Here is a 13,083-nt window from a genome sequence, read left to right on the forward strand (position 1 = left end):
GTTTGTAAAAACCAGGACTACATAACGATAATATGTTGTCAGTTCAGTGGTTGTCGTTTGTTTCATGTCTTTCATATTTGTTTTTCGTAATTGTTCTGTTATACATTAGGCCGTTAGTTTTCTCTATTGATTTGCTTCATATTTTTCATGTAGGGGCCTTTTATAGCCGACTATACGGTATGGGTTTTCTCATTGTTGAAGGCCGTACGGTTGACTATAGTTGCTTACTTCCACTTCATTTGAACTTTGGTGGATAGTTATCTCATTGGCAATCATACCACATCTCCTTATTTTTAAAGTGATCTAATAGTATGATATATACAGGGTCAGTAAATTCCTAATATCGCTCACTATCGCCCCATATGGAATTAGCTGACCTTGTATATATCATATTAGGTCACTAGCACACTGTGTGACACATTTATCTAACCACATATCATACTATGGGAATTTATACGTAATTGTAAAAAAATATTGTTCAGTTGCTGTTGTAGTAATCAATATGAAAAAAGTAAAATAACAAAAATACTGAACTCCATGGAAAATTCAAAACGGAAAGTCCCTTAATAATAGCAAAATAAAAAACTCAAACATATTAATCGAATGGAAAACAACTGTCATATTCCTGACTTGGTACAGGCATTTCTGTTGTGTATTTAAAACTGCATTTGGGTTCTTGTATATATAACACAACTACTAAATAAACGTGACTGCTTCTATAACTACATTTTATTTCATAGATACATACATAGAAAAGTATGAAAGATAGAAACCAGATGATATTTAATTGCCTTATTGTTTACAATGTCTGATTCTCTGCTGTAGGTTAAAAACTGCGTAGTATTTATAATCCGGTGATTTATAATAGAAGATAAAATAAACAGTCACATAAAATGTCAAAACACTATAGTTCCTCCCTGCTAATTCCAGACGTGTGATCACGTGTGCGCGTGTTAAGAATTATGAATGAAAATTGACCTAGCAAATTGAAAACAAATAAAAAGAGTAGATAGAAAAATAGGTCATGCAGTTTACAATATTTTCTCAATATCATGCAAGATCAGACCTTGGTCTGATTATGATTACACGAGGGTTACTATGCATCATAATGTGTAACCATAAAAGTCATATTCATGCACACTGACTATTCCATTTCGGCAATTAATCTTTTTGGTTGATTTCGTTCTCTTATTGGATTTCGTCGCGGCATTGTCATTTCATCGTTTTTGTTTTGCTCCGGTGATTTTTCGGCCACATGTTGTTGTGTGCGTGTCTCCGTATTGTCAACTATAATGTTATCGTTTTCGATTTATTGTTCATACGATTTTGGCATTTGAGTAGACTTTAGTTGTTCTGTATGCCTTCTCCATGTGTGTCCGTTGTCGGTTGAAACTATATACATGAGTGGTCCTTCACGCTCGCTTATAATTCCTGCTACCCATGGATCTTTTCCTCTATAGTCCTTTGCAATAACTCTTTCCTGGCTCACTCTAACGGTGTTTCGTAAGTTTGGTTTTAACAAATGAAGTCTAGATCTTAAGTCCCTTCCTAGAAATAGTTTTGATGGTGTTTTGTTCGTGGGTGGTAGTGTGTGGTGTCTGGCGATACGTCAGCAAGAAGTTTGCGATCTTTTTGTTTACATCACCAGATTCCCATTTCAATGCTTTCATTGACTGTTTAAATGTTTGAATAAATCTCTCAACAAGTCCATTTGTTGCTGGATGATAGGGTGCTGACTTCGTGTGTTTTATTCCATTTTGTCTCAAGAATTCTGCGAATTCTACGGATGCAAAACTTGGTCCATTATCCGATACAATATGAGCAGGTACTCCATTTCTAGCAAATACCTGTCTCATAATGTCAATTGTTTTTGTTGCTGTAATCGATTTCATTTCGAAAACCTCAGGCCATTTGCTATGCGCGTCCACCATTACAAAAAACATTCTGTTAATAAACGGTCCAGCGTAGTCTATATGGACTCGTTGCCATGGTGTCTCGGGCCACTCCCATGGGTGTAACGGTGTTAGTGCTGGTGCGTGCTGATTTGTCTGGCATCCAGTGCAGCTTTTGACTAAATGTTCAATGTCACTGTCTATACCGGGCCACCAGACATGTCCTCTGGCCAACGCCTTCATTTTCACCACTCCCGGGTGACTACTATGAAGTAATTCTAGAATTCGATTCCTGAATTTAATCGGAATTATGACTCTTATTCCCCACAGAAGGCAACCATGACTAACAGTTAATTCATTTCTACGAGTGAAATAAGGTTTCATTAACGAATCGTCCGTTTTTTTCCATCCGTTCATTGCTTGGTACAATACTGATGCTAATACCTTTTCTATTCGAGTTTCACGTTGAATTTCGGCGCTCGTAATTGGAAGGTCCTCAATTTGTAACACGTGAAAAAGATCATCTGCGTCTTCACTGTTTATGTTCATGTCACTTTGCATCGGTAGTCGCGATAATGCGTCTGTATTATTGTGTTTCTTTGTATTTTTGTATTCGATGTTGTATGTAAATCCAGAGAGAAAAATAGCATAACGCTGTAACCTAGCGGCGGTAGTTACAGGAATTGATTTTTCAGGATTAAAAATTGCTGTTAAAGGTTGATGATCAGTAATTAAAGAAAATTTCCTACCGTACAGAAATGTGTTAAATTTCTTCACTCCCCACACTATTCCAAGCGCCTCCTTTTGGATTTGTGCATAGTTCTTTTCGGATTTTGTAAGACTCCTCGATGCGAAAGAAATGGGTCTTTCCGATCCATCCGGCATAACGTGAGACAACACTGCCCCAAGTCCGAATGGCGAAGCATCACACGCTAAACGGACTGGTAGTTCGGGGTTGTAGTGTGTTAACACTTGGTCTGACGTAATAAGTTCCTTTGCCTTTTTGAAGGCCTTTCCACAATCGTCTGTCCAGAGCCATATTCGCTCTTTTTCTAGCAGTTGATTCAATGGTTTAAGTACAGTTGCTGAATTAGGCATAAATCTGTGATAATAGTTTATCAGTCCTAAGAATGCACGTACATCCTTGACATTTTTCGGAGTCGGAGTTTCCATTACAGCCTGTACTTTGTCTGTAGTTTTCCTGAGTCCATCTGCACTAATTTCATGTCCGCAGTATATGACTTTGTCCTTGAGGAAAGAACATTTCTGCAAGTTTGCCCTTAAACCATAGTTCTGAAGTCTCTGTAACACATTTTTCAAGTTTTGTAAGTGTTTTTCGTCATCAGGGCCCGTTATTATCATGTCGTCCAACATGCATTGTACACTATCAAGTCCATTTAATACCTGGTCCATTGTTCTTTGCCATATAGCTGGGGCTGACGCAATACCGAAAAACATCCTATTATAACGATACAGTCCTTTGTGTGTATTGATTGTCATCAATGGTTTTGACTCATCGTCTACCTCCATATGTAAATATGCATTACGGAGATCCAGTTTCGTGTATTTCTGTCCTCCTGCGAGAGTAGCGAATATTTCGTCGGTCCGCGGAAGCGGATACTGATCCACATTAAGCATAGGATTCACGGTGGTTTTGAAATCTCCACATATACGAATTGTACCATTTGAATTCATAACGGGGACAATTGGTGATGCCCATTCACTTGTGTCGACTTTTGAAATTATTCCTTCCTTTTCAAGCCTTATTAGCTCTCGCTCCACTTGCGGTTTGACTGAAAATGGCACCGGTCTAGCTTTTACAAATTTCGGTGAAGCATTTTCTTTCAACGTGAGATGTGCTTTTATATCTGCAACACACCCTATTCCCTCACGGAATACATTTGAATACTCCTTCAGTAATAAATCCAGCTTTTCATTTGAATTTCTTGACACTGAAATTTTATTGATCCACTTGAGATTTTTCCAATCTAAATTGATTTTCCTTAACCAATCACGCCCAAACAATGCAGGGCCACCTTTTTGCACTACATATAATTTAAGATTTTCACATTGACCATTATATTTAACTTGCACATTCATATATCCAGTTGGAATTAACAACTCTCCTGAATACGTTTTCAGGGTGACATTTGCACTTTCAAGTTTTACATTTTGAAAATACTTGTCGTAATCTAGAGCAGAAATTACTGACACGGCTGAACCTGTATCCAGCTCCATTCTAATTTCTTTTCCATGTTCATTTGGCGTAATCCAAATTGAATCCTGATTGGAATTTTTAACACTGTGAATTCCTAAGTAATTATCCTCATCACTTGTGTATTCCCATGATTGATTATCCAAGGAATTAACATTCTTTTGCGCCGGTCTTTGTTTCGGTTTACCGGATGATCTACACGCTTTTCGGATGTGCCCTTTTTTATTACAGCTGTGACACACCGCGTCTTTAAATCTACATGTATCTGCTTTGTGATTCTTTCCATTACATCGGTAGCATTCGATCGATTTCCGTCGATCTGTTGTACTTGGTGGCGGTCTACGTTGCTGTCGTTGTATCCTGTTTACAGAACTTTCCGTGTTGAATTTCCCTCTTAACTCAATTGCATCTTTTCAATATTAAAAAAGTATTGTTCAGTTGCTGTTGTAGTAATCAATATGAAAAAAGTAAAATAACAAAAATACTGAACTCCATGGAAAATTCAAAACGGAAAGTCCCTTAATAATAGCAAAATAAAAAACCTCAAACATATCAAACGAATGGAAAACAACTGTCATATTCCTGACTTGGTACAGGCATTTCCTTATGTAGAAAATGGTGGATTAAAGCAGAGACATATATACACAGAGATTGGCAACTGCAAATTGGTCAGCGAAATCCAATTGGAAACACGCATCCGACGAGACTTTAACGATAGCGTCATTTTGTAACTACCAACGATAAGGTCGCAACTGCCTTTCGATTGTAATCCTACATCAAGCTTTTCAAAACAGCATAGTGCAAGTATATATTTCAATTTCTTATATCATTTACTTTCTCTTATTCAGTTTGTAGTATTATTAGGTAAAAATATTGTGACGATTAACGTTTTATTGCAGTCAATAGTAAGGGGAAAGCTTGGTCAACATGGCCGTTATGAAAAGTTGGAACACGGTCATATTTTGTATTAAAACCTTTTTCATTCTTAAAAGAATACAACTATTTAAGAAATGAAATAGCTTCCCAAGTAATACCGATTTTGTGTATATAAGTTGAATTTTCATTATTTCATCCACTTTGATGAAATTTACAATTAAAAATCAGAATTATAGCTGTCGGCCATGTTGATTTTGTTTATTTAGAAGACAGACCCATGTCCCTGGTTTTGGTCTATAAACTTGCCCATTTTCAGAGAATAAATGTACCTATCACATGAATGGTTAACAATCTCGTAATTTTGAACGCCGGATCCGCCTATACGTTAGCGGTGGTTAAGCGTGCGTTTTATTTTCAACGAGACGCTTGTAACTAATGTAAACTATGGCGGCGGCAAAATACAGCCTGTGGACCGTCCCGAAATTGAAGGCTGAACTGAGCATTAAGGGTGCAGTAATCACAGGAAGAAAGGCAGATCTGATTGATAGGTATATGATGAACTAAATCATGTCAAATGCACAACTTTTTATAGGCTGCTCACGACTTTAAAGTCTGCTTATGTCATGTATGTACAGTGAGTACGTGGAAAAAAACGTCAAAAGTAATTGTCAAATTTTTTATGTTGTAAACATTTCATATAAAAAATATTTTGTTCGTATTCATTGTGAGCTTTTGATGAACTTGGCACCAAAGGAAGCGGAAATGTCTAAAGTATAATTTTGTATATTTGGTAATGATATTTTGTCAATTGATTTTCTTTTCTCTTGATCTAAACAAGGTACTTTTTTGAACAATTTGATTGAGTTGAAATATAGAACAATCTTATCACATGCACTTGTTTCTATCAATGGGAAGATCTACTTTCCATGTTCTTGTATTATACAATAACATGGATAGAAGACCTTCCAAGTGATAGAAACAAGTGCCTGTGAAGCTTAAATGAACAAAACAATAACATGCAAAAAATAATCATTGTCTTTATATTGTATCAATATAATAAAATATTAATTCTTCACAACAAAATTTTAACCAAATAAATAAATGCTTTTAAATGTCCTAATTATTACATAAGAAATAAATTGTTTTAATTTTGAATTCACACACAATAATTATGCTTATAGACTGGTTGCATATGACAGAAATCATAATTTCAAACCCCCCATCATAGAAATTCCAGAAGCTACAGATATAGAATGGCCAAAACATGGATATAAGCAGCTTATAGCAGATCATAGATTGGTATTTTCCAAAGTGACCAGAGAGCAAATTGATGGCTATTTTTTTATTTAGATTAGCAGGTTAGTATCTCCTTGTTATAGGTGGGGAAGTATTTTGAAGTGAAAGTTACCCACGGGGGGTCTCAACATTCATATATTCATGGGTAAAGATTATTAATTGTGACAATGTAATAAAATTTGATCAATAACAAAACTTGTGTCAAGAAGCTTCAGCAGATGTGGAAATTTTAATGACAAAGAGTTTGGGAAATTCTGTGAAGATCGTTGCACAACAAACTGAAAAATTATGAACCATTGAAATATCACAATTGGTCAATTACTACCTATTGATATATTTCCTCGGTAAAATTGCACCTCATTGATATATTTGACGTATCACAAAAGAGACCCATTCCAGCGGCACATATGTATATACCTTCATATAGGAAGAGAGCCCCCCCCCCCCCCCCTCATCCCCCGTGAAGTAACCAAACAAGTAGTCATCAATCAGTAATTGCTATAATGCTTTGCATGAAGAACCAAAAAATATAGCGGCACCCATATTAAAAAAAAATTTGTAATTGTCACCGGTAAATGTCCTCTGAAAAACCCAAAAATCATTTTTATAATATTATTTATATATGTTGTTACAAGTATTAATGTTTATATAAAATATACAGTGTTGATTTCCATTGCTTTATGGATCTTATATAATTTTTATCTTATAGCTTTAGTGAATTAAGTATACATTTGCTTTTCCTTAAACAAAGTAGAGCTAAACTATGATAAAAGCTCATAATTAGCAGGTTAGAATCTTTTTATAAATATGTAATTTTTATTTTCATTGATTTCATTTTTGTTCAAGATTTACGAACGTCAACAATGTTTAAGGTGATCTGCAACTTATATTATTGTTTATCAGATCAGGTCCAATCAACAAAGCGCCATAAACAGATTTTTACTCTAATATGGGACATCATTTTACTATATATAAAAAAATGAAGATGTGGTATGATTGCCAATGAGACAACTCTCCACAAGAGACCAAAATGACACAGAAATTAACAACTATGCTTATATTTAGAAAAAAAAAACTAAAAATCTGCAAGTTTGTCGGTATTGTCTAGGATGAATGATTAATTTAATGATTTTTTATTTAAAAAAGAGAATTAACGAAGAATGGATTATGTCTTTTTCAACCTTAAATGTTTATTCGTCCAGGGAAATTTGAGCCGCTGTTAATTGTAATGTTAAAGGTTTGGAGAAGCTACATTTTTTGTATTTGTATGGAATTCTAAATGACTGCATTGTTTAAAACCAAACAACTCATCAGGCACCATGCTTATAATTTTGCATGTTATACGCGCTTTTCGTCTGGAAATTAAACAAATGAAAATGGTAATATGCCACATAAATTATCCAACTGAAGAGCATTGTGGACTCATAAATCGAAAACCTTCAACGTATTTTCCAAATCATTTATTTATTTATTATATTTATATATAATTTTTACAGGCGATAAGCAGGTGAATGGCGACATTAAGGCATTGGAGAAAGGCAGAGATTTGCTACAAGCGAAAAAAATCCTGGCTTGTTCTGTACTTATTCTTGTTGATGGTATTTTTCTAAGTGGTATTGTTGGTGCAGCCATGAAAAAACAGGTTTGCATCAATAAACAGTTTTGTCCCATCCTCATGACATTTATATAATGTATATTAGATTGTTATATGTGAAATATTCTATTTGAGAGAATTGCCTCGTCTAAGATCAAATAAGTGTTAATAATTTCTGCTTCATATTTTCCAATTTTCATGATTATTCTCTGTAATACTTTTTCTATTAACCATTATTGTATCTCTTTCAGTTTACTTATATTGGGTGAATGCTCTGCCAAACCAATTTATGCTTTAGTTGGCATTTTCAAATAAAACCATCTGATTTATTTTTAAAATTAAGCTTCACTTAATTATAGCTCACCTGGCCCACAGGGCCAAGTGAGCTTTTCTCATCACTTGGCGTCCGTCGTCCCGCGTCTGTCGTCCGTAAACTTTTACAAAAATCTTTATCAGGTCAAGATCTATCTGCCCTGAAATTTTCAGATGAATCGGTCAACCCGTTGTTAGGTTGCTGCCCCTGAATAAGTCATTTTAAGGAAATTTTGCCGTATTTTGTTATTATATTGAATATTATTATAGATAGAGATAAACTGTAAGCAGCAATAATGTTCAGCAAATTAAGTTCTACAAATAAGTCAACATGACCAAAATGGTCAGTTGACCCCTTAAGGAGTTATTGCCCTTTTATAGTCAATTTTTAACAATTTTTCGTAAATTTTTGTTATCTTTTACAAAAATCTTCTCCTCTGAAAATACTAAGATGAATTTAACCAAAGTTGTAAAAAATCATCATTAGGGTATGTAGTTTAAAAATTGTGTCTGATGACCCCGCCCGTGAACCAAGATGGCCGACATGGCTAATAATAGTACATAGGGTAAAATGCAGTTTTTGGCTCATATATCTAAACCCAAAGCATTTCGAGCAAATCTTTCAAAATAAAATTGTTCATTAGGTCAAGGTCTATCTGCCCTTAAATTTTCAGACCATTCAGGCAACCCGTTGTTGGGTTGCTGCCCCTGAATTGGTAATTTTTAGAATTTTTTTCAGCTTTTGGTTATTATCTTGAATATTATTAAAGATAGAGATAAACTGTATATAGCAATAATGTACAGCAAAGTAAGACCTACAAATAAGTCAACATAACCAAAATGGTCAATTGACCCCTTCAGGAGTTATTGCCCTTTATAATCAATTTTTATCAATATTCATAAATTTTGTAAATTTTAACAAAATAATTTCCACTGAAACTACTGGGCCAAGTTCATTATAGATAGAGATAATTGTAAGCATCAAGAATGTTCAGTAAAGTAAGATCTACAAACACATCACCATCACCAAAACACAATTTTGTCATGAATCCATCTGTGTCCTTTGTTTAATATGCACATAGACCAAGGTGAGCGACACAGGCTCTTTAGAGCCTCTAGTTTTATTTGCAGGTATCTTACAACTATCATATCAAACTTGACAAATCTGGCAGCCCAGTTAATTCAAAGTGTGAATGTCCAGCAGGAAAGGGTCCCAATACCACCTGCAAGCATGTTGCTGCAGTGCTGTTAATGGCTAATATTTTCTCTAATACTGGAGAAATTTCAATACAGAAATCATGTACAGAAGGTTTACAGACTTTTCAACAACCAAAGACATATTACAATGGTAACTTCTTTTCCCTGAGTGTCCTGTAAAACCTTTTTATTTCAACCAAAGAATTGAGAGAATAAACAAGTTTCATTTCTTTATATGTTTATGCCCCACCATAAAGCAACAGTACATGAAGTTTTATGTCGTTATTGTTCTAAAGAGTTAAACATATATGGAAACATATGTCAAAGTTCAGAAACTATATCTCCACCAGGCCTTTAACTAGAGTTTTTGTTTTTTGTTTTCCTTCATTTTCCTTTATTTTATATTTTAGGTGCTCCAGTGAAAATTGAAAAACTTGCTAAAAGAAAACCTACAGAAATATTAGAGGACCCAAGACCACAGAAGTACAGAAATATGGAAGGGTTTACAGACCATGTCAGAAACACCATGATTAATTTTTGCTCTCAATCATCTCAAGACTTTACACTGAGATATATTTTTCCTGCAGCTGATATAGAGGTACAATGGAAGTTGATGATTCATAAGAAAAACTTGAAAAAATATTTTTATTTAAAATAAAATTAACAAATTTTAGGTAATACATAGAATCAAATTAACTTTTAACAACATTAACAATTTAAACAGTCATATATTAGTAATAAACCTGTTTGAATCACACACATGATAAAGACAAAAAGTTTGCATGTTCTTGATTTTTGGAAAATTTACATTGCCTGTCGATTTTTAAACATACCACTTGTCTTGTAAAGTCAAATTTCTGGTGCTCATATAATACAATCTAAAAAACTATATATTAACAAAAGAAAGCAAGTAGCCTTGAGTTTTCATATTGCCAAATTCACTGTAATATGTAGTATATCTATATAAATTTTGTTAGTCAAAGGTAGATAACTCCATGTTTAAAAAATAACTCATATCATATACATTGTAGTTAGATTTATGCACATTTCTTCTTTAATATCATTTTAAATTTGTATTTCAGACTGCCTAGCTTGATCATGACTATCTGTCTTTACCATTTGCTGAATATTGGGTTGACAGAGCTTTAATGGTAAGATGAAAAATTCATTTGCAGTATCAATTTATATGTAAATCAGTGCCAATAAAAGGCAACTCCAAAATATCTTATGTACAATAAATATTAATGTATAAAAACTCTTAAATAATTTTTATACTTAAATTTAACAATTCACAAGCCCCGAATAAGAAATATTTAGCTAGCAAATAGGGTACCAATAACCAGACAATTTACTGATCTTTGTTGTACTCAAAATAGTTGTCTTTTTTTTATTTTCAATATGGGATAGTTTTCACACTTTTAAACATGTTTGTCTGTTTATTCAGTACCTGGTACCAAATAACTTATATTTCAATATAACACATCTTATGATTGGATGAATGTTTTTGTTTCTTAATAAAATCAAAAGGATTGAGTGAATTCATGAGATATCCTATAAACTATATAAAATATCTTATATAAAAAATAATCAAATATTTTATCTTATAAATCTTATCTAACATGTCTTATATATATATATCAAAATATCTTATATAAAAAATAATCAAATATTTTATCTTATAAATCTTATCTAACATGTCTTATATATATATATATAGTTTATAAGATATCTCATATAATTTTCTTTATAAGATATCTCATATAGTTTTCTTTATAAGATATCTCATATAGTTTTCTTTATAAGATATCTTATAAATTATATGAGATATCTTACAAACTATATGAGATATCTTATATAGTTTATAACATATCTTATATAGTTTATTAAAATCTTATATAGTTTATTAGATATCTTATATAGTTTTTAAGAAATCTTATATAGTTTATAAGATATCTCATAAAATAATATGAGATATCTTATAAACTATATGAGATATATCTTATAATTTATATGAGATATCTTATAAACTATATGAGATATCTTATAAACTATATGAGATATCTTATAAACTATATACAATTATAGCCTTTGTATGAGGTCGATACAAGGATATACTGACCTGAAAGAAGTATATTGACTGAGGACGAAGTCCGAGGTCGATATACTTCTTTGGGTCGATATATCCTGTATTGACCTCATAAATAGGCTATAATTGTTATATTATTAATTTCCAACCACATTTGTATCACAATCGTCATTTGATTTTGTTGGAATTTTATAGATATCATATTGTCTCCTAGAAGATAACAACATAATTAGTTGTTATTTCATTTGCTTTTTTTGTTGTTTTTTCACATCTTATGTATCTGAAGATTTTTTTCTTCAAATAGACGATCATAAATATCTTTTTATAAAAATTTTAACAATATCATGAAATTCATTACATGACGTCACAAAGTATATCGGATTTTAGATATTCTAAAAATAACCGTGCAATATGCTTTTTGCTGTGCAATATGCTTTTTGCTATCTGCCGTTTTCTCTCTACCTTCGAAAATATAGTTTAACATGTGACTATCCCTGAACGAATCAAATTAGTTAAAATATACGAATTAATAATATTATGAGATATCTTTTAAACTATATAAAATATAAAAAAAACTACTTGCTACATTTACATGCTGAAAATTCCTTAAAGACAAGATTTTATATTGATTTCACTGCTATTTTAGGTTACAGTACAACAGGCAAAATTGGCTGAAAAGGAGACAAGAGGGCAATCCAGCAACAAGAAATGGTTTTATTTAAGACAGTGGAGGATAACAGCATCTAGGTTTGGAGAAATTTCAAAGATGACCACAAGGAGAAATGTACAAAAACTATGTGAATCATTGTGCTCTCAAAAGTTCCTAAATGTAAAATCTGTATTGCATGGTAAAATGTACGAGCAGAAGGCAATATCACAGTTTGAACAAAAGTTTCAATTGAAATGTCAACCATGTGGACTGTTTATTTCTGCTGACAAACCATTTCTTGGAGCTTCCCCAGATGCTTTAATTGGAGATGATTGTGTTGTGGAGGTGAAGTGTCCATATACAGGACGAGATGAGAGTATTGCGCCAGGAGTCAATTTTTCTTTTTTGGAATATGGCAAAGATAACAATATAACATTAAGAAAAACATCAAACTATTACGACCAAATTCAGGGTCAACTTTTTTTATCACAGAGAGAACATTGTTATTTCATTGTTTATACATTTAAAGACCTCTTTGTTGAGAAAATTGAAATTAATCATGACTACTGTGTTGGTTGTCTGCTTCCAAAGTTGGAATTATTTTACTCCAAACACTTTAGGCCATATATTGCCTCAATGCTATGAAAAATTAATAAATTATTGAGACTATATATTTTTCATATTGTTATTTTTTTTTATCAGTGAGTTTGGGCTGGTCATTGTGAAAGTGTCACCTATGTGCATTTTTGAACCACCCTTTGAAATTTATGCAAAATTTGCTATCCTCCCTTCTAATTTAGAATCAATTCAGCCCCCCTCTTTTTGTGGATAATTCTCAATTTACGATATTTGACCCCCCGGGAAATATGTAATTATATTTCCATCTGCAAAAATTGATACCATATTTTACGTTAATACAAAAATTAAACCCCCTTTTACATTTACAAAAAAACAAACTTGTAAAAT

General features: G+C 32.8%; 1 protein-coding gene across 1 annotated transcript; it reads left to right on the forward strand.

Moving 5' to 3' along the window:
* Positions 1-5,377: 5,377 nt before the first annotated feature.
* On the forward strand, positions 5,378-10,440 carry LOC127705479 (uncharacterized). Its single transcript, XM_052209795.1, has 6 exons — positions 5,378-5,531; positions 6,165-6,341; positions 7,776-7,921; positions 9,317-9,533; positions 9,793-9,980; positions 10,414-10,440. Exons 2-6 carry the CDS (start codon positions 6,314-6,316, stop codon positions 10,438-10,440), a joined length of 606 nt encoding a protein of 201 aa, XP_052065755.1. The 5' UTR covers positions 5,378-5,531; positions 6,165-6,313.
* The last annotated feature ends 2,643 nt before the right edge of the window (positions 10,441-13,083 follow it).

Source organism: Mytilus californianus, unplaced genomic scaffold (assembly GCF_021869535.1).
Source record: "Mytilus californianus isolate M0D057914Y unplaced genomic scaffold, xbMytCali1.0.p SCAF_6, whole genome shotgun sequence".
Lineage (NCBI taxonomy): Eukaryota > Metazoa > Mollusca > Bivalvia > Mytilida > Mytilidae > Mytilus > Mytilus californianus.

What these genes read in the sequence shown, in the direction of transcription:
- LOC127705479 (XM_052209795.1), top strand. Translation starts at nt 6,314, where the DNA reads ATGGCTATTTTTTTATTTAGATTAGCAG. An exon ending in GTGCAGCCATGAAAAAACAG is followed by an intron (nt 7,922 to 9,316) that starts GTTTGCATCAAT and finishes TTTTATTTGCAG; the next exon opens with GTATCTTACAACTATCATAT. An exon ending in ACCAAAGACATATTACAATG is followed by an intron (nt 9,534 to 9,792) that starts GTAACTTCTTTT and finishes TTTATATTTTAG; the next exon opens with GTGCTCCAGTGAAAATTGAA.